Consider the following 26,442-nt stretch of genomic DNA (forward strand, 5'->3'; position numbering starts at 1 on the left):
TCTAGGAATCTTGCCTACATCTCATTGACACTTTATTTCAGGTCTTGTACCTGAAAATCCCCAAAGGGTTCCAGAATTAGTAGTCATTTCACTAGTTACCTTGCAAATGTGCAAGACTGGATTCCTCATGATTCTGACAGGCTAAAGGAAAGTTCGTTTTGGAAATATTGTGGATTTGCAACAAATATACTATACCAAATCACTTCATTAACTAAACACCTTAAAGCATCAATCACTTCCACTTTACAGTTACTACTTGAAAAGTTGCAAATATTCTGCACATAGAAATACAGCATAACAGAAACTACATGAAGGGATTACAATCTTAGGAAAAGCATCATCTATGATGCTAGATGACTGGATGTCAATATTGAACTTCTGCGATATATTTTAGGAATCTACTGATTGATCTTCAAATTATGTCTCACAAATTACAGTTAGATTTTCTGCCTTACTTTTGAAAATGAATATATAGTACATAAGGTAAAAGTTTGGTCATAAATGCTTTCTGTTAGACTACCTGCCCAGATTCACCAGTTGTCAGCGGGTCCACCTTTCAGCGATGAGTTTCACAACTAAAAAGAAGATGAAAACTACTTCCAAAAACTTAATATTAGGCATCCTATTATTCTGGAATAATTTGAAATGTCCTCTCCTTTAAGTTGTGTTGGATCGTAAAGTCATTTTGGATTACAGGGATATTCATATATTCCTGTAATAAGATGAACAGCTGTCACAGCTAGCTGAACATCATTCATTACCTAGAGCACAGTTATGATAGAAACAATTTGATTACTTCCCAAATTACATGCTGTACATCTGGAAACAGAAGGCTTTCAGAAAACAATATATTTAATGTAGAAGAAAAGGCAAGGAAAATTAAAAAGCTTCATGTTTAAATAAAAAAGGAAGAAGAAAGAGAGCACAATCAAAAATGCAGAAAATTAAAAGAGCAAAGTGCACTCTGATCCAGTGGACAGTGTTTCCCTTTCTCTGCTATTAACCCCATGAACACTTTAACAGCTTGCTTTTTTTCACCAGAGCTTTTTAGTTTTATAGCAATGTTCAAGATTCTTGGGCACATCATGAAGCTGCTGCAACACCCATCTGTCCGAGAAGACATCAAAACCAGGAAGGGCTTAGGACTTTTTCTATGTTAGAAATACAAAGGTCTGTAACGTCACTTTACTTTTTTAATTACATTGGTCATGCAGTTTTTGGATTGGATGAGTATCAACATAAAGAATAATAGCAAGAGAACCATCAGGTCTGGGACACATTAGAAGTAATATGCAAGCCAGGATTTTTCAGAAACATGGATGAAACTGACTACAAAAGCACTTTTGTCTTGTTTAAGAAAGGATAATTAAGTATCAGTGATTATGTGATGATGAAGTAATATTTCACTGTGAAAGCTCATAACCCTTCTGTGGGTGTTCTTAAGGTCTTCACTAAGCACTGTTTCCAACGATGCTATGGGCAGGTAGGATCGATTTTTTAATAGTTTATGTATCATTCCTAGAAAAATCTCTACCTTCTAAGTTATAATCATTTATATCTCAGAAGAGATACTCTTTGCACTCATACTTTTATTAATTATTACATATAATTTGTATTTTATTAAATTTTGTTTGTGGTGTCAAGCATTGTATTTAAATACTTTGTAATTGTTCATTGTGAAAATCTGGTTTTTCAATACTGATTTTCAAACCTGATTTTTCAATAATGTTTTCAAACTGAATACTAAGGCATCAAGTTTCTGTTTCACAACAAGAATTTTGTGACATGTGACACATGACAAAATACAATTATGAAGATACAGTTCTTGGTACTTCTCAGGTAACAAAGACAGGCAGGAGAGACAGAAAAGAAAAAAATATCTTATAAAAATATTATTGTCACGAAGTCTTTATATTTGTATGCCATTTTGACTATATATAATCCTCCCACTGTACTGTAATTTTTTTTCCACTCATTGATACAAAGGCATAACATGCTTGTCAGCCTTAACACGACAAATTTATACCTAGGTAATATCTGGAAAAATTGCATTATCTGAAAACATGCATTTTTAAATCTGTGCTAATTCCAGTTGTTGAATCTCTTTGTTCGAAGAAAAATATCCAAAGTAAGCTACTGTCCAACTTGTAGCCAACCACCCTACTGGACCGAACAGAATGTTGAGTAAAAACACAATCCTAAAAAATGTATCATTTGGAAAATAACACCAAAATATCACACTTGAGAATTGCACGCTACAGATTTTTTTCATGTTTTTATAGAGTAATGAAAAACAGGAATATTCTAACCATATTATATGATACCATATTCTTTTTTCATGAGTGCTAAAGTGTATCATCATGGTTGTTCACACAACGTCTATGACACTGAATTAAAAAATTTACACAGAAAGACGTAAATGGCAAATAAAAGTAAAATTCAGTTCTTCCTTTCCCTCCCTCACTCATCAAAAATAAAAATTTTTGATTAGTTGTATTCTCTTGTAGACAGGTATTATATTGATGCTTACCAATAAATTGGAAAAGCAAAGAGATTTCTCAAATTTTCTCTTTTATGATCGTAAACATTGGCACAGCACTAACTTCTAACAGTTCCAGAATGAATTGTAAAATAGCATGGTGTCTTACAAAACTCAAAATATTAATTCTTAATCTCTTCCCCTCTCCCACCATCCCCAAAGTATTTTTACTTTGAAAAATTTAATGGTTTAGCAGAATTTGAAAGCAGAAGGTTTAAAAAAGTGATAAAGGGGGTGCAGAAATTAGCAGAGGTGGCACTACCTGAAAGCTCATCAGAAAGGGGAGTGAGAACAATATCAGGCAAGAAGGGTTTGGAAGTATGGATCAGAACAGGAGCACTTTTAGCACTGCGTATATAGGCCGATGGCAGAGCACATTCACCAATGGATCGGCTTCTCATGGCTTTAAAAAGGAAAAGAAAGAAGTGGGGAAGGAAAAAAGAAGAGTGACTATAATGAAAGGCTTGTGTCACAGAAAAAGCAGCAACAGAGAAAACAAAGATAAAAAGGAAGAAAATTCAAAAATTAAAACATTTCAGCACGGCAGATATTGGCAGAGCTGTAAGAAAGAAAAAAAATCAGTGGACACGTAAGACATTCCGAGTTTTCAACTTTTATGTAAAGCAGCAACAATGCCTTTATTATGATGATTACAGAGATTTTGCATTTGAAATCAAGAAGCCAATTAACACATTTTCCCACTGCATCAGGGGTTGAAAAATCTAAGTTAAAGTTACTCCACAAGCACTCTGAATTTGATTTTTTTAACAGAAAAATAACTTGTATTACATTTTTTTACATATTTTGCTAGTTTCCTTTGATTTTATCCTGAAAATGCATCTCTGTATTATACATATACCTGTACTCTTGAATTCATGTTCTCCAAAAGAGATTCAAAGTCATAAGGAGACAATGATCAGTTCTGTGTGGAGAAACTTGCAATAAAGCTCGTTATAGTTCCACATTAAAAATGAAATTACTGAAGTGAAACTGTTTGACAATGAAAAGCATTAATTTTTTTTAGTCATGGGGTCTGGCTTTTAATTGATACTGAATAAATCTTGTCAAACTGATGTTTATTCACCTTTTCATATCTCACATCCTGCCAACAATCCTACAGAATAAAAAATGTACGTAAGAATTGTGGTATTACAGTCACAGTTATATCTGCAGCTTTTCTAACAGATTTAAATGAATCTTTGACATTTGCTTTTCTTTGTCAGAGTAAGACACAGCAAGAACTGATACTGCATTCAACCTCAAGTACGCTGGAAGTTCTTAAAAAAGTAATATCCATTGCTTCAAGGAGCTTCCTTTCATACTGTTGTAAATTTGCTAACTGTTTTAAAATGATTGCAGATAAAATTATTTAAAGAAAATTCAGAGTATCTAGCATAAATATTGTCAGTGCAATACTTAATCAGTCTGAGCTTTTCTCTATATATATTTTCAGAACAACATGGAATATTGACTTAGGATCTTAGGGCTCCTGATCTGCATGGGAATCAAATGTATGTGAATGGACTGCAGTGAAAGTTGAGCACATCACACTTCTAAACCAGTTTAAAGAATTGTTGCTAATAACAGCATGCAGATAACCTGGGCAGGTCACACTGAGCAGAAAATACATTTGACAAATGCAGCACAACTTAAGTGGAGTCTTAAATTCAGTTTGAAAAAATAATTCTGAAAGACAGACCTTTTAAGACTGAAGCAATGCTCTAGTAAACTTTGTACAACAGAAACTATTTTTTGTAAAAAGACAATTATGTGTAAGGCTTTAGTATCAATTTGTTTAAGACAAAGTAATAAAATTCAGGATACAGTTACAGTTAGATCCATTACATTCATCACTGTGAATCTTACAATGAATGTAAGCAAAAGAAAAAATAAAAACCACACAGTAAATATCAATGATCTTTTTCAGGCTAAATTACTCTAAATAAATCAAGCTTTTGATATTGGAGACTGTGTTGATTACAAATCTTAACATAAAGTGATCCTTTTAATTTGACTGGATTTTTTCCCACCATATTACATTCAATTAAGTTAGGTGACGGCAGACAATATCAAAACATGTAGATATTTGATAGTTTATAACCTTCCACTATTGTCTATACAAAAGCAGAACAACAGGTAAGTAAATTCTTTCTGATACAGTATTTTTATAGAACTAGAACTCACTGCCTAAGCCAAAACTCCTGTATCTAACCTTACAGATTTTTCAACCCATACTGCATACTATGCTTAAAGGCCCTTTCCAAAAATTATTTTGTATAAGTTCAGGCTAAAAATGTACACACTGCATATCAAAAACACTGTGATTTTTATTTGAGTAACATGCACACACACATATTTGGTGCATCAATAAATGTGTGCTGGCATGATGATGGCTCAAAAAATAGAGGTGCAAAGATGTACACCAAATTGTGTACAACATAGAACAGATGAAAAAGAAACTCCAGCTTTTTCTTACCATAAAATATTCAACATGCACATCCCCCCTACTCAGATATTAAGAATATATATTACTCACAATCAAAGGGAATGTAATACAAATTACATATCATGCAACATATTTAAGGTCTGATGCAATTCCACACTTAGCTTGCAGGCCTAATGATAAATTGAAGGAAAAGGTCTGACCAGCAATGTTCTAGATTTTACTTACTGTGATTATTTTTTAATTATTTAACCCTGAATTAATAGCACAGATTAAGAAGCAGCTGAACAGCTCTCTCTGCACACCGAAGAGGCAGTAAAATACATGCAACATTTAGCAACATTTTCCTCATTAACATTTAAAAAAACTGAGGAGTTTGGGATTCTGGTTCTGACAACTCTTTTTGGACTTAATGTCTTTTAAAATCATTCTAGCAATGCTGGGATGCTTGTCCACAGTTGGTACTCTACAACATGAATAGAGTTGATACTTTAACTGGTTGCAGTAATGCAAACTTGGCTTATTAATATCAAATATGTAAGATAATTGGAGGAAAGGAACAAAAACATGGAAGCTGAAGTGCAGAGAAACTAAAATCAGATTACTTTATTGCTAACCAGGTCAATATATAGCTTGATTAGGATAAATTCCAGTCATTTCAAGGCTAACTTCATATAAATAGCCATCTTTCAAACTGCAGCAAAACAAAAGCATTAATAAATTGACCAAACAACATAACCTTCTGACAGAATATCTGAAATATTAACAATTTGCAAAGGACAAATTTTAACATGAGTTTTATCTTGTTAAAACAATTAAGATTTAAAACAAAATCACCATTACAGTTAATCACAGACTACAGAGAAGCAAAAATTACATTTAAAGTATCTGTGATCCATGAGGAAAACTAGGTGCTGTCAGCATAAGATACAGGAAAAGCTGTGCAGCATTTGAATGTGCAAAAAGGACAGGAAATTTTGAAGTAGGGACTTAATTTTCTCTCATTTCTGTATGCCTTATAGGACAATTAATTCTCCCACATCAACAAAAGCTTTATGAGATAAAGAAATTTAAAATGGAGAATTTTGAGGAAGAGTCAAATAGAGAATTTGTCTAAATAATTTCTGTGACTTCAAAACATTAACTTCAAATATTTTTGGAAAAAGAAAGAAAATGTTAATTTCTGAAAAGCTAGCATAATTATATATTCAACTATTATATATTCAGATATGCATCCCAAATTTTTAAAACTGTCAGAATGTACCTACTTCCAAGAAGTGAAGCAACAAAACACAATGACCAAAGCCACTACTACTATAAAGACAGTAAAAAAGAGATAATCTTTAAAAGGTTCTTCTTTTAAATACAAAATTAGAACTAGATTAACATTCCTTCACGTAAGTAATAGCACTGAGATCATCAAGATGACACAGAGTAAAGAAATTTGTAGGCCAATTCCTGCTAACATACTCTAAGAAAACCATGTGAACACAAAAGAGTCTTCTTTTGAGCAGTTCACCTAAAGCATTGTTCAGGGTAACTCATTTATAACACAGCAAAGAGTATCTGCTAGTAATAAAATTCAGAAATAGGTGACTTCAGAAATGGAGAATTGCACACCTCTGTGTCAATCTTTCATTATTGCAATATTCAGGGTATAGTAAAAGACAGCACATTTTATAAAGTATGCAGACTTACACATATTTTTCCCCACTTTCCTTTGCACAGTTTGAAAATATTCAAGCCATCTTGGGCAGTGTATGGAAACACACACTTAAGAAACCTTCTCTTATCCACCTATCAGCACCATAGCTCAAACCACTCCAGTTGTTTTCCCCTTCATATACACACAACCAGATCATTTTCCAATCCAGCTTAAGCATGTGATCAAATTCATTAAGAATTAATATATCAACTGCATTACTTTCATTTGCAGTAAGTATAATTCTAGTAAACACAAGTTATTCAGCTACCCTCAAAGCACATAAGACTGTATAATTTACGCTTTAACTAACGTGTAAATCATTATAGATAGTACACATTTGTGGAAAGAAGCTATCCACATTGCTACAGAAGTCAGTTATTAATTCCTTACCCTTTCTCAAATGTCACTTTTATCAGCTCTTACAGATACTTACCAACTGTTTTCTGCCGTACTATGCTCCTTGCCTTTTCTGTTCCCGGAGAGCCGGTGGTTGTAGCACTGCGCTGTCTCATTGGTGCTTGTCCAGGCTGATCACGGCTCCAGCCTCTAGAAAAGGACTTATCAACAGAAGACTTTGGGAATTCATGCCCAACTCCTGCAAAAATAACATTGCAAATCTATTCACTTCTATTCTGCTATCACTGGATGACTGTAGGTGTGTTCTTTTAAAAAATTTTAAAGCTGGATGGAATAAATTAAGTTACCAAAGCAAGCATGAATTCAAAAGCTCAGCCAGCACTAAGTCTGAGGGATACTCAAACTTTTTCAGAAATGTTGGTGCTGTTAAACTACAGTAATTTTCTGTTCTGAAAACATGGGCTTACACAGGTTGTAGTCTGATACTACATAAAACTTTTCCTTTGCTGCTCCTGCCAAGTAAGATACACAGAGTCATACATTTCAAAACATTAACATTGGTGGGGCGGGTTTCCAAATAATTGAGCAACATTGAGAAACATGAAATAAAGATAACATAATTTTACACAAAATGCAAAAGCAAAAAAAACAACTGGATGATAGGTTCAGAGAACAAGTTTCTTTGAAAACTGTCAGAGTATCCTATAGTAAGATTAAGATGGAACAAATTCAGACTTGACATTTATATTCAAGTAAATAAAGTTCATATGAGAAGCTATCAAAAACAGCTAGATGTAAAAAAAAGTGAAGTAAAGAATATTTGCAATGTATTTCCTTATCCAGATTGAGCTCATTAATAATCCTGACACATTTACAATCATTAAACTGACACAATCATTAAAGGGGAATCTTTCTGGGAAAGGTGAGCTCTAGTCCAATATGTTCAATATTATTAGCAAATAAACAAAGCAAATAGGCAAAGACATTTGGCATAATTTGTATGATATCTATTAATTCTAAAGCTGGACTTGACTCTGTAACTCACATTTAGCAATGGAGGCTTTCTCTGAAACTCTCTGTCACTGAAGACTAACAAACTTTCCTCATGTTGCACAGATGATTCAAAACGCTTTTTAAAGCATATATTCAAACAACTGTACACATTCTTATCCTATACCAGACTACTCTTTTTTTTTGCTATTTGGTTTGGGATTTTTTGATTTTGGGGTTTTTTTGGGGTTTTTTGTTTGTTTGTTTGTTTGTTTTGGTTGGTTGGTTGGTTTGGGTTTCTTTTTTTTGTCAGTTTTTGGTTTTTTCTTTTTGGTTTGGTTTGGGTTTTTTTCTGACGTTTGGTTTTGTTTTGTTTAACCTGTGTGGTAAACAAAAAATGCATGGTCTGGAACAACCTCTCAAGGTCAACTACAGAAAGATGTATTTCTGTCCAGTTATCATACAGCAAAAACCAAAACAAAACTGTGACTAACGACTCTGCTGAAGATGAGGTATAGAAGCATGTGAAATGTTTTTAGCAAAAAAAGCTTATAGCAACATCTTCTTTAAGAGAGGGAATTCACCTAGGTTGCTTCTCACTGATAAACCCTAAGACAGTACCCCTAAGATAGCCCCTTCCCTCAGGTTTGACTGAAGAGATAAAAAGTAGCCTAAAAATAACGTTTTTACATCTTTGTTACTTACCCTAAATATAATCCTGCCTCTCACCATTAGATCACAATGCACTTTTTAAAGGAGAATATTATCATTTACCATGTTTTACAAAAGTGGACACAAAGTGATTTCTAATGGTCACACGCAGGTCTGTCTCCAAACCGAGAAAAGAATCCAGGTTTTGCAACTTTCCATCTAGACCTCTGCCCAGGAAGACAAACTTCTTGTGCCTTACCAATTCCAGAACTGTGCCATTATAAGCAGCCACCTCCTCTCCCCATATTATGTCTTAGAGAGTATTTTATGCATTTTTTAGAAATCAGTTTACAAACAGGTGCTACTCACATGGATTATTAAACTATACTTTCGCTTAAGTAGTCCACAGGGTCATTGTAACAAAACCTGTCTTCACGATGGGCTAGTGATCTATTAATACTAAACAAAACTATGTTCACCTTATATTTCACCTTTCAAGATTTCAGGATCAATATTCCAATTGTGCTTGCAATGGCTTGGTTTTCAGCTGAGTAGTCTTTGTTATTTTCAAGAAGCTATGATTGGGACTCAACTATTTAATTGCTTTGATAAAAGGAAAAAGGCATAATCCACTACAGAGTAACATTTTAGTTTAAATTCAACGCACTTCTAAGAACTACATTCCATATGTGCCTATTTGCAGAAATAACATGATATGTTCTGGTAGTTCTAAAAAGCAGATTTACCTTAAAGAAACAGGGTTATTTCAGGTGACAGAGATGTCTAATTAGGTATACAAAAAAAGGTGAGACCAAAATTATCCTGTGCCCAATACCAGCTCAAATTCAAATGATGTCTATACTGTGCTGACTTACCTTTGCCTTTGTGTTTTTTCTGCTTCTGCTCACTTAATTTATCCAGTGGCAGGTCACTAAGGTCCAGGCTATACAAGTTTCTAGCTAGTACTTTAGTAAGTGTCTCCATTGTCAGTGACCACTCAGTGGCCAGCTCCTCCCAGTATGTCAGCGATGACATTACAGACAGCAGGTCATCCCAAAGCTCTCGAGAAATGTACACATTTAGATTTGCTTTGATCCAAGCTACTATAAGAGTCTAAAAGAACAGAGAAAAGTTGGATTGTGAACATAAGTTGACAACATTCAAATGTTTCTATTTCAAAGGAAACTTCAAACTGCCACAGAAATTTCTGTGTAATCCTGACATTCTTTTTCTCACCAGCATGCAGAGATTTTTAATGAATTATCACACAGAATTCTGACTTGGATACAGGAACAACTGATTTGACCCATTATCCAGTGTGTTCTTTTTTTGTTTTGCTAAAGTAACTGGAGACTACAGATCTTTAGCACTGAGCACTCACCACAGCAGCACTCTGCAAACTTTGAAACTACAAACTTTGAAAGGATTTGCTACAGCTCTCTAAGAAATAAAAAAAAAATGCATCAGGCATGGATGACACAGAAGATTTCATTTAGCAGGCTAGAACAGTACACACTGCCAGTTATCTTTGCCAGTTATTCTAACTCAACTAGAGAGCAATTCTTGAATTTTACAGTATCTCAAATACTGTTGTCACAATGTCATAAAATATAGGACAAAAAGAAGCAAATGTAACCAGCTCTTTGACCCACACCATTCAGATTATCTGGGTAACATATCAGTGATATGACAAACTAGCCAACAGTAGTTGCCATATCCAATCTATTCATGAAAAATAGACTGAATTAATAAAAGTGTATGTTTACTTGCCTGAAAAAGAGGTCCTGCAAGTCTTCCAGCTAAAGTGGAGTTTTTTCTTCCTTGATATTGCAAGAAAGTTTGGGGTGGTATTTTCAGCACAGATTCAGTTACCCTGAGCAGCACAAGCAGCATCTGCTCCCTGCAAAACAGTATTAAACTTAGAGTTACCATTTTGTTACACCTCTGTATATACCAAGGTACTTTTAAAGGTAATAATCAAACCTTATTTGCTCAAACACATTCCAAAAAGTCATAATGACTACAAAGAGCCTAACTTGGTTCTTGCAAAAGAAATTGTTCCAATCTTTTTTCACACTTAAGAGTGAGGAATCCCTGTTGCCCTATAATATTTTTTTCCAAATCATTCAGCTGTTATCACCTTCAATGGCCTGAGATTAAAGGCAAAGTTTTAACTGTATTTTCAGTCTGAGCTTTTTCTTTACCTATGAATTACAGTTTTGGTAATTTTTCATTATTATTAACATAGTTAATTAATTATTTTGTGTGGCACAATCTTTGCCCTTGTGGTCTAGAGTCGCTTCTTTACATTGATGTGAAACTGGAAAAGAAAATACCAATCTAGTAGAATCTGTTTACTATTATCACTCCCAACTTTCCCAGTGGGCACCTAAATTGGCTCCTCAGAAGAGGAGACAAGCTTCACATAACACGTAGTGCCAGCTTTACTTACCCAGAATTCAGGAAATACTACTGACAGATTGAATGCAAGACAAGTTAAAACTGAATAAATCAGACATGTGAAATCCCCTTGCTACTTCTTCCTTGTAATGGAGAATGGTAGGAATATAGTACCTGATTACAGACTACTATTTAAAGGAGTGGGAAATAATAGAAATTCCTTTAAAACAGGGTCTCTTGTACCTGCTAGGCACTGTAAGCACTGGAAAGGCATGACACAGTTACACAGTACACAGACTCCTGTATACATGTACAGGTCAAGAACAACACACATCTGATTATAATTATCCATGCTTGTCTGGGCCTTTTTTGTTTATTTTTAGAAGAGGCTGTGAAGCGTCATATGTTACAATATTTTAACACTTTGATACATAACCAAAATGCCCTGGAAAAAATCATCAGTAGCTCTTCAATAACAGCCTGTATATCCCAGCTTTCTGCACTGAGGTCTAAGCTGCCACAAACTAACTAGGAGCTTACTAGAGGCTTTAACAAAGCAGATAACCTCCACTGTGCTAAGTTGTCTGTAGTGTTCAAGTTCATGTGTTTACTGATTTAGAGGAACTGGTTCGTATAACCAATATCACTCTGCTACGTTTACTATCAAGTAAATTTTCGCATTTGTCTTGTGAACTAATAATCTAAGATAAAAGCATTAGCATTTTACCATGTCTTCTTGTCCATGGTCACTTGAACTACCATGTGGCGGTAGATATTGAGAATGCGCTTGCACATATCAGTGTGTTCATCCAGCAGAGCTTTGAATTCATTTGCAGGTTCAAGAAAAAATATATTTGAAGAATTTATTATAAAAACCTGTAAACAGAAAAGAGTGGATGTCATGATCCTGAAGCATTTTGATGTTTTCTTCAATTCAGTTGGTAGAACCAGGAAGAAAAAAATCTATAACAGAAAATATTTTTCAGTAAAGGTTGCATATGCACACAGAAGTGTATGTTTAAATATGTTAGTATGAAGTAATAATTAAGCAACGAGACTGACCTTTTCTTCATTTTTTCTACAAAACCTATTTGTGTATTTTTGTTCTCATAGATGGATGGTTCAACAAACTACTCAGTATAATTAGTTTAATATGATGGACAAAAATGTCTCAGCAAGAAGTCCACTGCACAAAAGTTCCACCTGTAAGCCAGGAACTGACTAGTACGATATATGGTAAACTGCATGAAATAGTCCTGGCACACAGTGTGTCCCTCAGCATGACGCAGCCTGTATTATGTTCTGGGAAACTAAAGCATTCATCCCACTGGGATCAGTAAGGCTTACCAAAAATAGGAAACTGGACACGTTCCCCAAAGTGACTGACTTCTGTGGGCAGTGAATTAGGGCCTTCAGAATGAAAATTATGAAAAAAAAAAGGTAGGCAATGACACTGTAGGAGCTACAGAAGCAGCTACTGAAGTGTTACTATATTTTTATGTAAGTTTAGAAAGCATTTTTATCTCAGGCCTAGATTTTCAATTATTTTTTTCAGGCACAGGAAGTCATTGGTACTAAAGTCATAACTTCCCTCTACTGAAAGCTTTGAATTTTTAATAATTAAAAACTATTAGTAAGCAGTTTCACATTCACTAGCCTCAACTAATGAACCTAACCTATTCTAAATGCCTAGAAATAAGTCTATGCAAGCACTAAATGGGAAAAAAACTCAAGACAGAAGTCTTGGATTATTGATTCACAGAGAAAATCAAACGTGGTTCCAGGTCAGGAAATCTCTCAAATTGAGACATGGTACTGGGTTAGAATGATGTCTTGAGTCTGTTTCAGGCTAAAAAAAAAAAGATATTTGGTAGTCAAATGAACCTTTGTCTAAAAAACTTCAACACGAATAATCTTCAAGACATTGTCAGAGGTATAAGCCTTAGTAGTATATTGCAAACAGATACAGATACTTCGTATTTCTTTTCTCAGTGACACCTCAAGTTCTAAAAAGTTGTTGAAAACAAAGATTATGAAGCTTAAATTATTGCAATGTATTTGAATTTAAAAGTGATTTTAATTACAAAGTTTATTTTTATATATATAACAGTGTACAGCACAAAAGAAAACCCTATTCATAAAATTATTCAAGCTGTAGTAAAAATGAATTTTTTTTAGCATGGTAACACACAGTAGAAGTGCACATAGTAAAGTGGAAAATACACATTATATTTTATTTTGTTCAGAATCAATTTTCTGTTGTATATAAGAATATTTCAGAGGCTAGAATCATATACCCACCTATACGAATGTATGTGCACACACACATATGCACACACTTTATAACCATAAGAGCATTTCAAATACCCTCAAATTATACCCTCCCAATTTTCCATAGCCTCATCTTCAGTGAAGCATTTTGCTAAACATTTGAACTTAACACAATTTTTGTGTTGAGAGAAATTAACTGCCTAGAAGCTGTTAAAAAACTTCTGTTAGGGTACAACTGCAACTCTTGCTTTCCTTAAGGGTATCACCAGAGTTATGGCGCCTCATCAAATTTTTCAAACATGCTGTAAATTCAGAAAAAGATTTTAAAAAACCCTGCGCACCTTACTAGTCGGACTAGAAAAAACTACAGGATTGGATGCTTTTGTGACTAATAGCATAAAAGAAAAAAGGCTCTAAACATTCTCTTAAAACACCTGATTGGAATTACTTGAAGATGTTGCAGTAGCAGGAGGATTATTTTTTCTCTTTATTGTGTTACCCAGCACTGGTCTATACACTGTCCTACTTCAGGTCAATAAAGATACATTGAAACAATCCTATTTGTCTAACATTTATCATCATACTTGTTGCATTTAGAAAAATTTTAAAATTTAGAGATGCTTTAGAGATGAATGGGATTCCCTGGTGGCAGTATTGTACTACATTCCACTCTTTATGTGCTGGTAACAAGAATTTTAGGTAATTTTAGATACATAATTTAGATAAAATTAAATACCAAGTCTATTTCATACCTGCAATACTGACTGCACTCCAGCTCGTACATTTTGTTCTTCAGTATCAATTTCAGATGTTTTATGCAAAGCATCTTCATAACAGCCATTTCTTGTCCAGTTTGAATTTCTAATATGACTGGAGTTCATTCCTTTTTCCTGAAAAATAGGTTTTTTTAAAATTCCAATGATTTTTAGACAAGTATTTTGGCTTTATATTAAAGGAAAATGGATATAACAGGTACTAAATAATAAACAACAGCTGGCAAGTACGCCTGAGACACAACAATATTTCATGACGCTTGTAGCACTTATGTTAAAGTACCTGAATGAAGTAACTACTATTTTTGTCATCCTTTTATTTGTATATAATTTTTACAGAGTTGAAAGTTGGCATACTGTATAATCCACATCTTGAAAACAGTTCATAAAATGATAAGAAATTTTAAATTGAACTAAGCATATTAAAAAGCTATAAATAATGGATAAAATTAGTAGCTCATCCATACAGTGTTTTACCATTGATTTTCCCCAATAAATGCTCTGATACCAAAGAAAATCTCATATAAACTATCAAGGAAGCCACCTGTCTACTGGCATATTAATGAACAAATATTAACAAATAATATTTTACCTCTTCTCTTTCTTTTCCTTTCTCTGATGAATTATGATCAACATTTTCATCACAATCTACAGTGGTGCACTGCATTATTTCTTCAGGCTCTTTCATAAATAATGGTTTGTCTTCTTGTTGAATCCATTCTTGATACACCTTTACCACCTTCCTCATGGCAGCTGCTTCACATATTGGCAACAGGAATGCCTGCAAGCAGAGACAGAAAGCAACAAAACACTGTTAAAATACTTGAAATAAATTGGGTTCTATAATGTACAAGTTGTAAGAGGTAAAGGTGGAAAAATACAGAGAGCATAGGATCCTAGCATACAAACTATCGCCAAACCTAGATGTCTGCTCACCTTCTTCATATGTAAACTGAAAACACAAAAACCCCCACACATTTAAATAAAAAATCTTATCAAGAAATACTTTGAAAGAGATAAGAATCCATGTGGACATATCTACTTAGCACCTAGCTGGCTGAAATTAAGACCCAAACACCCATCAAAACATGTTAAACAAATGAGCAGAAGTTTCTATTACATCTTCCATTCAGAGGATTTAGAAAAGTGGAATTAAACCAGCTCTAAATGACTAGGAAAAATTCAAGTGACACACAATACTGGTAGTTGTCTATCTTATTTTTAGCTAATTAAGATTTTACGAAACAGTATCCTTAAAGCAAGTGACTCCCAGAAAAGATTTCAGTATTATTGTTCCTAAAAATCATGAGTTGGTGGGATAGCTGATCAGTGCCCTCTTCAGAAGTTCTTCTGTATTGGCTGTGCTGGTAAAAACTAGTCATAGACCAGAAACTTTTAACATTATTAAGATTTTAACTAACTATAAATACAGTTACTAAGGACCATGATAGCCTAATTATAGATTTAGAAGAACAGATAAACTAACACACAGTTTTACAAGGTCTGTGCTGTGACTATTGAAAACTAGTTGCCCATATCTTTAAGGAGGGCCCACTTAACACAGGCAGTAGGTTCACTCTGGAAACAGATATTTCATACCATTATCACAGTAAAAAGAATTCAGCTGTGTATCACAGGATTAAAGTGACAAGTTCAGTCATATACTTGCTCATCAAGTCTAACATTCTTCTGCAAGCCCATATATATATTTTTTTGTACCCTCAAGTCTAAAATGCATAAAACTTGTTCTCTACAAATCATCTTTCCACCACTCTTGACAAGAATAACTTAGTCCTGATGTTTTAAAAACATTACAAACATCTTGTATATTAGAAATTAATTTACACTGAAAACTCCTGGATAAATAATGATGTAAATAAGATCTAATAATTGCACATTAAATCCAAATAATCTAATAAACTCACTTGTGAAAAGAGTGAAGAAAATTGCCTTTGCTTCATTTCACTGTGGGGACAGTGAAAAGTAGACCATTGATAATTTACACTCTACATTCAAGACCCCATAAACTCTAGAGTGTCAGCTGAATTCAGGTAACTCTATTACGTCCTTCAGTAATGTGTCCAAGCTCTTCAATATGAGGGATGTGGATAAGCTTCTGACATTTATTTGCCTCATTCAAAAATATTTACTTTATCCAAATGAACGAGTTTTAAAATGTTCAGCTTTCTGCAGTTTAAAGCATTGAAACTTAGTATATTTTTCTTTACTATTATTCTACTACTATTATTAAGAGAGAAAACTCTCTTTGTCTTTTGATCTATAGCATGGGGCAGAAAGAAAGTTTATCTTGTTCTATTCTCCCACATTGAACTCCAAGTTACTATTAATAAAGACTCCATATTCTGGCATATGTTCTTAGTTTAAATTTGTTTAATAGTTTCCAGTAGAGAAATACAATTTAGAGTATGCTCAGCTAACATTTCTAGTTGCAGTGAAGTCAGAAACAGAAGCTGCTACCTTTTATAGCCATCTGTCCTACTCATCTGATGAACACACACAAGGAAAGGACATTTGGATGCTCCTAAAACAGCTCTGTAACAGCTGCAGACTCCCACAGGAGGCTTATGTTAATATGGTTGGCTGTGAGTTCTAATACCTACAGTGTTGATGTATGAAAAGATTAAATATTCCCATCTACAGGGAACTGTGAAGTCCAAGTTAAATGTTGCTAAACTGGTTATTCAAGATATAAAATTAGAAAAATCAGGAACTAGGGGTATTCTACACAGAAAGTATTTCAGAATTTTAGCTTTTCAATTTTTGAAAGCAAGATGACAGAAAAAACCTGTAACTTGGTATAATGTTCTGCTTAACATGTGCTATTGAAAAAAACCCATAACATAATAAAAATATACAATATAGTAATCAAGATTCTTGCATTCTAAAGAGAGTTTCTTACCTGTCGAAAAATCTCAGTTAGAAAATTAACATTGCTTCTTTTAGAAGAAAAGACTTTCCGGACAATTTCAATATCAGTTAAATGCTCCTCATCAATACTGCAGAGGCTGGAAGAACTTGGCTCTCTCTCTGTTAGAGTACTTGTATTAGAATGAGATTGTTCTGGTTCTGCATTTCTATCCTGCTTATCTGTACTGTCATTTTTGCTATCCTCCCTTGAAGCCATGCTAGCAGCCACTCTCTGAAAAAAAAATTTTAAATATTCCACAGTTCATTTTCAGTACAGCAATAAATCAGTACAATTTAAGTAAAATTTAAACAGCACAAATAATTAAAGAAAAAACAAACAGAAGAATTTACTGCATTTCAAGGCTTCTAAAGTCCAGTTGATTAAAAACAAATCCCAGAATTTGAAAAAAGAAAGCAGCATTGCAGGTCCTTTCAAAGTGAATTAATAAACATAATTTCTTTAGAAATTCCTCTTTTTTTTTAAACTGTTCCTTAGCTGTAATTATTGGAGGAGAGCATACTGCTGGACATAACAATTAAACCAAAAACATGAAAACACATACATTTTTGTGTATTTGGTTTTACCTGAATATTCTTTGGCACATTTTCACCTTCCATCCCAGGAATATGAGGTCCTGCATGAGGTTTTGGCTCAAGCCAGAAAGACACCAACCATCGAATGACAATAACACGAGCCTTAATGAAAGGTTCCTTTGTGCAATATATTGCCTCATTGGTTTCAGCATCTTTCTTAACTATTACGTAGTGTGGCTTTGGTCTCATTTGTGGTATATCTGTATGAAAATACAACATCTTAAAAATACGTGCAGAGAAAGATCTGCATAAGAAATCCTAAAACCATAAGCAACACACAAACTTTCAGAGGTGTAGTTTTCTTGCATTCACTGTTGCACCATTCATTCCAAGATGTGCTGGAATGGATGCAACAGAGAAAATGTCAAGAATTGTAAGACATCAAAATACTTGAATTTTCTCCTGAAGGGAGACAACCTTTTGTTGGTCCAAAAGACAGAAACTTATTCCTGCTATGCGAAACCTTTAATTTTTATCTGAAAGTGATTTCTATAGCCTTGTTTTTGCTTGCATGTTTTTTCTATGCAAGCGAACACATCCCATTATTTTCAGGTTCTTTTAAACTGTTATACTCAATATTTAAACTTCAGCAAGATAAACTTCAGCAAACTCACTACTTCTAATTTTCATTAAAAACTACGAAGTTCCAAGTAGCAAAACGTCAACGACTATGACCTATACAAGAAAACTATTTTCCCACAAAATTAATACATTGTCAAATCTAATCATGATACAATGGGAGATATGTAATTCCAAAATGCAAATGCAATAAACACAGCCTCTTCTGGCCCTGCAAAAGGTGAAAGATGAACAGAACAGAGAAATCCTGCTCCAATGCCATATGAGCTTTGCAGCTTCATCTAGGGCTCCACTTGCACTGGCTATTCTTACTGGACTTTGCTGCCAGACCACAGGCATGTTTATTTTCCAATGATTTAGCTGCAAGATGACTCCATGGCAATAGCTTCTATATTGGCTTATAGAGAATGTAATGAAGGATGCTCAGGGGTACATCAGCTGGCAGGAACTGTGGCTGTTCGGAGACTAGAACTGACAACTCCATTTCTGCCATCCCATGTTCTACATGATGGTTCAGAACTGTTTCGCTTTTCTGACTCTCTACTGTGCTAGAGTCATCAGTACTCCTAAACCTGCTTCAGAAAAAAACCATGACAGTACTTAAACTCAGTGTGGATGGAATGAACATTTTACCATGTGTGGTAAAAGCACTACAAAGATTGGGGGACACATGGATACCATGTTTAAATTGTGCATTCTTCTGTGACTTAACACTGGAAAATGTAATTTCTGGGTTTTACAACCCAAGACACGGTGCAGAATAGTTCTGCATTACTAATCATCAACCTGAAGCAGCAATGGTACTTTCACGTGCAAATGACATTTCTCTGAAAGTGGCATGCCAACCAATCCTAGTCCTCATCCTATAAGGGCAAATAAGAGACATATTCCAAAACAAAAAGAAGACAAGAATTTGTGTGAGGACTGATTATGATATTTGCTGTCAGGACACCCTGATGCTGGTGTTTCAGTATCACGATTTCCATCTAGTGACAGCAAAAAATCCCTCAAGAAACTCAAACCAAAACAAACACAAAATAAACAAAAATCCAAACCAAAAAAACAACTAACAAAAAGATGGAAGCATGGAAAAATTATGGTCCTATCCATATACAGGGAGTGACAGAGGGAACAGAGATGGTTTTGTCAGCACTGCCTCAACTCTTCTGTAGCCTGCAGTGCATGCAGTGTACAAGCAAGAGAGAAGTTCCATGGTTTTATAGGCCAACCAGAAGGCAGTTCAAGGATACTAATGGTGAGAGTCAAAGAAAATTTTAAAATGTCACACTGAACAGTATAAAGTTATTCCCTGACTGTATCTTCCTAAAGCAAAGTCAAGAGCTGTTTTAAAGGATCCTACGTAACTTTGCCAGTTTATGGTGCTAGAATCCAAGAGCGACAAATCTGGACAGCAGTGAAGAAATAATCAGCCACTGTCTAAGCAATTATATTATGACAGCCTTTTTAAGGCATCTAAAGTGAAACCAGTTTATCTGCCAGACTGCTGCAAAGATGTCATTGTTACCAGTACAAATACACAAGATCCAGCACGTGCACTTGAGGATATCCGTGCTGGTCCATCTCAGTGTTATTTCAAAAGCCACATACATCAGTAGTGATAAATCCATCACGATGCTGCTAAACTGAGGAATTTTTCCTGTACAAACTTCAAAACTACATCCATACCTTTCAATGGAAGCATTATTTTCAGAGGAAAGAATCCACAATTGCATACCATCTACCTAAGTAAGTAACAAATACACAGAATACTTTTTGACAAGTTTACAAATGCTTTATTTACTGCAAATAATAAACCCCCAGTACATTGTTTTCATTCTGTGGAAAGCAGCGGGTTAGTAAAAAAATTAAAAATTAAGGTATCTTAAACAAGCATGTGTAACAGTACAATCTGCGAAAAAGGAAGCAAATGCCTGGTAGCACAGCATTTAAAGATGCAAAAATCAGTTCTCTGGTATCTACTAGCATTCAGCAGAGCACAAAGGCTACAATACTGGCAGTATTTTCAGAAGGACTAAACATGCAGTAAACATGTTTTTGCAGCACACTGTCGCTTTGTTTCATGATAAACTCTCAGAACATCATTTTCTATAATTTTTTTCAACTGCATTATGTGCTGCTTCTCAAATGTATCCTCCTTCCAGCTGATTCTCAAATGTATCCTCCCAGCTGTTTCTTGTATTTTCAAATTCTGTCCATCTTGGAAGAAGGTATCAAGACTTCAGAAGAGAACACAGACATAAAACCAAAGCAAAACAGAGCTTGTTAGATGGACTCAAACAGCACAAGAGTAAATATTCCCTTCCCCCAATTTTCCATTTTTTCTTTCTATTGTGTTTTGGGCTCTCCCCATCCCCTGCTTTTCCCCCTCTGGGAATCTGATGTGAGCTGATAACAAAAAGGGCAGGAAGCTGAAAGTGGTGAAAGACATACATAGGGTAGAAAGTGAACAGACTAGCCAAAACACAGTGGACACCTCTAAGCTTTGACCATGCTTAATTTTTAACACCACAAAGGGTTTGTAAGGAATGAAGAGCTAAAGACAGCTGTAGGACAGCCCACTTTAGTGTTTTCCTGTAAATGGAGGAGCCTATCTAAATGGCTTGGAAATGGCACAGAAAGGCACATTACTATGACAGAAGAAGCAATGCCCCTGGAATATTACTGTTGTATCTGTAGCTCTTACTAAACAACTTCTAACTCAATTTCAACAGATATTTAACAAAGACTTTACAATCAAAATAAACACTAAGGCAAAAAAAACCCCAAAACAAAAAAGAAAAAAACCCTACACCAAACCATACCCCCTCAAAAAACAATCTCACTGGCTTTTCTAATGTTGTATTCCTCTTTTAAGTCTGTAATACTAAAGTCAGAATTTGAAGGAGCCACAGTACTTAGCCTTCTTGTAACTGGAATGCTTGGTGCTTGTTGCTATAGGCAACATATTTATCAGGAAAGAAATCTCAGTCCAGTATACTGTCTCCAGTAAAGCCCTGTATCAATGCTTGCTTACTGAAACTACTGTTCTGATTTGTACCTCATGACTTCTCCTAAATTAAATATTACACCAGTAGCATGAGAACTGTTCTTAGTAGCAGGCTCAGTGCCCAAGTCTGCCCTGCTTTCAGCCTCAAGGCTGTGAATTAAGAATAAGCACAGGATTATTTTCAAATAGGTTGGGAAGATGCATGCCGGAGAAGAACATCTTAGAGGAGAAAAAAAATTATTCAACTTACCAGTGCTTCTGTTGTTTTCATCACTGTATTGTTCCAAAAATCCTCATTATAGTTGCTCACTGTGCACAGTTTAAGGCACTCACAGTAATTCTGGGGATCTGTGCACATTCCTTCATGTTTTCGATTGTCCTCTTCTTTACTAAGGCCTTGGAAGTTTCTTTTTTACAGTTCACAGAGAAACGGAGGACTACAGTAACACTTCTATGGAAGACTCAAGATCTTCACAGAAAGAGAAAAATAGCATTTCCGTATTTCTTGTTCTGGAGCATCAAGCAACAGTAGGTTTGCTTTCTCAGCACAGCTTACTATCCCTCTTGTAGCTATTTTATCACTGAACTCTTCAGCATCTGCACAATAACTCTTACTCGATGGTTACTTATGGCTGTATTTATACTGATTTTTCCCCTGTAGATGAGAAAGCCCACTGTTTGTCTTTCCCAGGAGAATTTGACACAACCATCTCTCAAATCTAAATAAATGTACATGGACCAGAAGAACCTAAGACCTTTTCAACAAACTTCCTGACAGTCTGATTTTAGAATATAGAACTGTGTCTGGAGATTACGACTCTGGAGAGTCCTTCTGAGATGCTGCATCAACAGGTAAGAAGAACAGTGACGTGACTGTATGACTCAGGTGATGAAACGGTAACTTAAAGCCTGTGTACAAGGTATTACTTTGCAAAGAGGAGTCTTGAACTCTCCTGGCCTACAACCAACATTTGCATGCAACATTTGCAACGTGCAAACCTAAGAGAACAAAATCAAGATTTGCAAACAACATCCTAGTTTAAAATGGGCTAAAAACTCTGAGTAAAACTCAGGTTTGCTTGGAAAACACCTAACATTCCACTCTCTATATGGAAAGATACATTCTAGCACCATTAGCTTTGAAGATTGTGCTAAACCCTAGCTTCCTTTTCCTACTGCAAGCTCTTGATAAAACGCACTTGGCACAAAAGCCTAACTTTGCCCTATCAGAAATGTGAGCAAGCACCATACAATCCAAACACTGTGATTCTGTACAGATAAAACCAACACACCCAAAGAACAGCACACCAACGCCTTTTATTTCAGCAGCAGTAGTTTCTCTTCATAGCACAACACTATGATCAACAATACACATTAAAGGTCACACTAAAGAAAGGTTTTACAAGAACATTTGATTTATCTCATTCAGGTTAACAGATCAAGATTGACTCTAATGAAAGGGTCAGAGGCTTCCACAAACAAAGAAAATTAAAACCATAAACAGGAATCTTAACATGTTCTTCCATGACAAACACCTTTGGAGAATGCCCTACATGGACAACAAAGCTAAAAACTGCTTTGCTATACGGTATTGTTAGAGAGCACAATTACCTGTCTCAAACATTGTTAAGGCCACTGAAGAGAGGAATTTGTGACAAGAAGGTGCTAATTCCAGGCCTGACAGAGACAAGATCTGGTTAGCACATCCTGGGTAACACACTCCCACTGTGACAGACCGTGTGACAAGAAGCACCTGCTTATATGCATATCACTGGTCAAAAAAGTATCACCCCAAGTTATGGGACAGGCAGCATCTGTGGCCATCACTGGCCACCAAAGTTCCCCCAAATACACCCTGTGGACACCCAGAACCCAGACTGTATAAAGGCAGTACCTTTGTCCAGGTAGGACCGAGGGGGAGGTTAACAAAACTTAGGAAGAACGATGTATTATTGATAGTGGGTACAAAGAATGCAGAATTTAGGGGCCATAAGAACATTTGGCAGAAAGAAGAAACTATTAAAACCATTTCAGGAATTCAGCTAAAATCAGTTCCAGCTGGGTAAAAGGTAATTACATAGGGTGAGATCTGTGACCACTGACTCATCAAACTAAGAAACCCACCATCTCAAGAGAACGGCTGAACACGCAGTCTAATTAGCTTAAGATTCATCTGACCAACAGAAGATGGAATACTAATTAATAAGAGAACTAAATCACTTGTAGCCAGTAAGCAATAATCCCTTTGTTTCTAAAATGTATAAATACTGAAAAGATTTGATTGTCAGCAGCAGACCTTGTGGATCCAGCACCCTTTTCAGCACAGAACTTACTAACAGATGAACAAACCAGGACCCACACGCCACCACCAAGCCCAGGCTGAAGAAGGCCCAACAAGACACTACTGGATCCATGGGTGGTGACCAGCTTCTGCTAGTGCTCTCTCCTTTTCCCTCTCTCTGTCTCCCTCTGTCTCCTTTCCCATGCAGTCAATGTTACAAAATAAAGTCAGTACTGTTGAACCAGCATTTGATCTCATTCTCGCCTTAATTTAGGCAGAGGCATCTCTCACTTATCAGATATAACATCACTATTAGATAAAATGTAATGATTTTATCAGCTGTGTTAACACTTACCAAGTATAGGGTTATACAAGCTGGTCTCCTTACAGATGTTTGGGAAAATAGAAGGTAAGTAGTATTTCTTAAAATTTGAGAATAAAAATGAAAATCCCTTTTCCTGGTTTTCCTTGTTCTTCCATTCTAAACTCTTAACCTTAAAACAAGAATTTGAACAAAGTAAATATCTACAAGTAGAAGAAACAGGTAACTGATGAAATGTCCTCTTTTTAAGTTATTTCTTTGAAACAAAATCATATATATTTTAATAAACAGTTTTAGAAAGATGAAACAAAAACTAGCTGAGAAACGTCAATGAAACAAAGACTGTTTTCTTCCACAATATTGTTTCAAAATGAACTTGAACATATAAAATACTGAAACCAACAGAAATACATTTGCTTTTGCAGTCATCTTGCCAAGTCAGGGAGCATGCCCAAATTGACTGTTTTTATATTTCAAAGCGTTTTATAAAAAAAGAATAATTACCTATGCCATTCCAAATATTTCTTTGACAACCACTTTTATGACATTTTGACTCACAAGTGTCCATATAGACATTATAATAGGTACTTGGATTAATTTGTGCAATTGGCAACATGAAGCAAACAAATTTTTGCACCACAGCAGCAGATACAACCTTGAAGTTGAGTTACACAAATGTACTTTCATGGATAGTGAGTGCTAAGCATTCCCCTTTGTAAAGTGTTTTTCTACATGGTAAGTAGTACCAAACATGGTAAATTCTCCTCAAGAAATACAACATGCAATTTCCATCTTTGTTCCTGAGAATCCATCTGCCTGCAGAGCTAGGTAATCTGCCAGGTCTATCATTAATATAAAGGAAGACTCCCCTCTCTGTTTTTTTCCTTTCCCCTCTACTTCTCCATTTCTTACTCAAAGGCCACAGTTCTATTATGATCCATTTTCAGGGCAATGGGTGTGTAGAGTGGAATATATATGCATATATTTCACCCCGCAATATAACTCAATGGATTCGCTGATACATATAATTTAGTGACTCAAAGTCCTTTAGCAGAACTTAATATCAAAGAGCCTTGCAATTATCAGTGGCCTCTAAAGAGACTTCAGCAAACACTTCAGCACTCACATAGCAAATAAACTCTATGACACCTGTCCAATGACCTATCTGAATTTAAATATAATACTACCAATTTATTACAGAAAAGGCAGTTGTCTTCAAAAATATAAGGGCTATTTTTCTTCAAAGTAAATAGGCAGCATTAAGCTTAATCTACAGATAATAAATATGAAGACCTCTATTCAAAGTGTGAGATGCTGGAAACAATAAAATGAGGCTGGAAATTATTCCAGCACGGCAAGTTCACAGAGAAAGATGGATAAAGGGAAGCCATGAAATATTTAACATAAATCATATTTGTACGCTGTCCATCTTCTCTAGTAAAACCTGTATAAGTGTGAAGAAAACTTACAGGTCCCCAACTGGATTCTGTGGGACAAGTCTGACACAGAACGCAGTACCCAGCAACACCTACCATGTCATGCAGCACATGACAGCACAGTAGGCTCAGAAGCAGCATGTGTTAATTAGCCAGCAAATCAATTACATAACATGTAACAGCTGAGCCACAGTTTTTGACAGAAGCTGTTGCTATGCCCCATACTGGCTCAGATCACGGAACTGTCAAACTTCAAAGGGAAGAACACTGTGTGTGTCTGAGTTGCACACCATGGACTAAATACTCATTCAACTCTTCATTTTCTGCACACAGCTGATCCACTGGTTGAAGACAACAGGACAGGGAAGGTGAGATATGAAAATGAGAAGGGAACTGAAATCAGCATTGGCAGGAGTGACTGACAAGTCTTGTTTTGTCTCCATACCACAATCTGATGGAAGATTCTGTGGTAACAGCTTAGGAATCTTCACACAGAAGACAAGGGAACATTTTTCTAGAAGGATTTGCTTTTTACAAAAAAGTGACTGGCAAGGAGGGATTCTTTAAAACATTTTTATATGAATTTGCAGTGCTACAAGTAAGAAACTTACTATAAAGGACAAAGAGGTGTTAATTGTTTCATACTTGTTTGCTTTTAAACTGTAGAACATACCTGAATTACCATGTATTTCAAAAGTGCTTCTAAAAAATAGCTTGTTAAATCTTCTTGTCCTTTATCTCCTGATTGCGGAGGAACAAGTGGAGTGATTTCTTCTATAGTCACTTGAGCTATTTAAAGAAAAATAGAAGTACATCTAACATTTAGACCATTTCTTCTCATGCGTAAACATCTACAAAGTTATGAAAGTAGAAATGCACTGGAGCAAGCAGAGACAGTTACAGGTAAAACAGTCCACCTGTAAATTAGTGAAAATCAGGAAATTCTAACTTATAAACCACCATGGAACTAATTTCTTATAAAAAGCACAGCAGACAATAAGTAGGTTTTCTCTATGCAGTTTTGGAATCTACCTGCCAAACTCAATTTTTTAAAATTTCTTTTGGAATTTATGCAAAAAGTAGTGTAACACTTATGGTACACAAATGTCAAATGTTTATTTATATCTTTCACCATTTTCCCATCTAGCAGTTGATCAGTTACATTT

General features: G+C 35.2%; 1 protein-coding gene across 5 annotated transcripts in view; it reads right to left on the minus strand.

Annotated features, from left to right (window-relative positions):
• The window catches only part of RALGAPA1 (Ral GTPase activating protein catalytic subunit alpha 1), a 131,264-nt gene that overhangs the window by 88,319 nt on the left and 16,503 nt on the right, over positions 1-26,442 (minus strand). For 3 of the 5 annotated variants that reach the window (XM_058864620.1, XM_058864597.1, XM_058864611.1), the window contains exons 7-17: positions 25,950-26,065; positions 23,874-24,012; positions 17,643-17,851; positions 17,050-17,289; positions 14,722-14,910; positions 14,109-14,246; positions 11,813-11,961; positions 10,456-10,585; positions 9,561-9,798; positions 7,121-7,282; positions 2,802-2,942 (exon numbers count right to left, since the gene is read on the minus strand). In XM_058864620.1, the coding sequence (XP_058720603.1) occupies positions 2,802-2,942; positions 7,121-7,282; positions 9,561-9,798; positions 10,456-10,585; positions 11,813-11,961; positions 14,109-14,246; positions 14,722-14,910; positions 17,050-17,289; positions 17,643-17,851; positions 23,874-24,012; positions 25,950-26,065 (1,851 nt within the window). The remainder of the gene's footprint in view (positions 1-2,801; positions 2,943-7,120; positions 7,283-9,560; positions 9,799-10,455; positions 10,586-11,812; positions 11,962-14,108; positions 14,247-14,721; positions 14,911-17,049; positions 17,290-17,642; positions 17,852-23,873; positions 24,013-25,949; positions 26,066-26,442) is intronic. The other 2 variants (XM_058864628.1, XM_058864605.1) reach the window with 1 other exon arrangement.

This window comes from Poecile atricapillus, chromosome 1 (assembly GCF_030490865.1).
Source record: "Poecile atricapillus isolate bPoeAtr1 chromosome 1, bPoeAtr1.hap1, whole genome shotgun sequence".
Lineage (NCBI taxonomy): Eukaryota > Metazoa > Chordata > Aves > Passeriformes > Paridae > Poecile > Poecile atricapillus.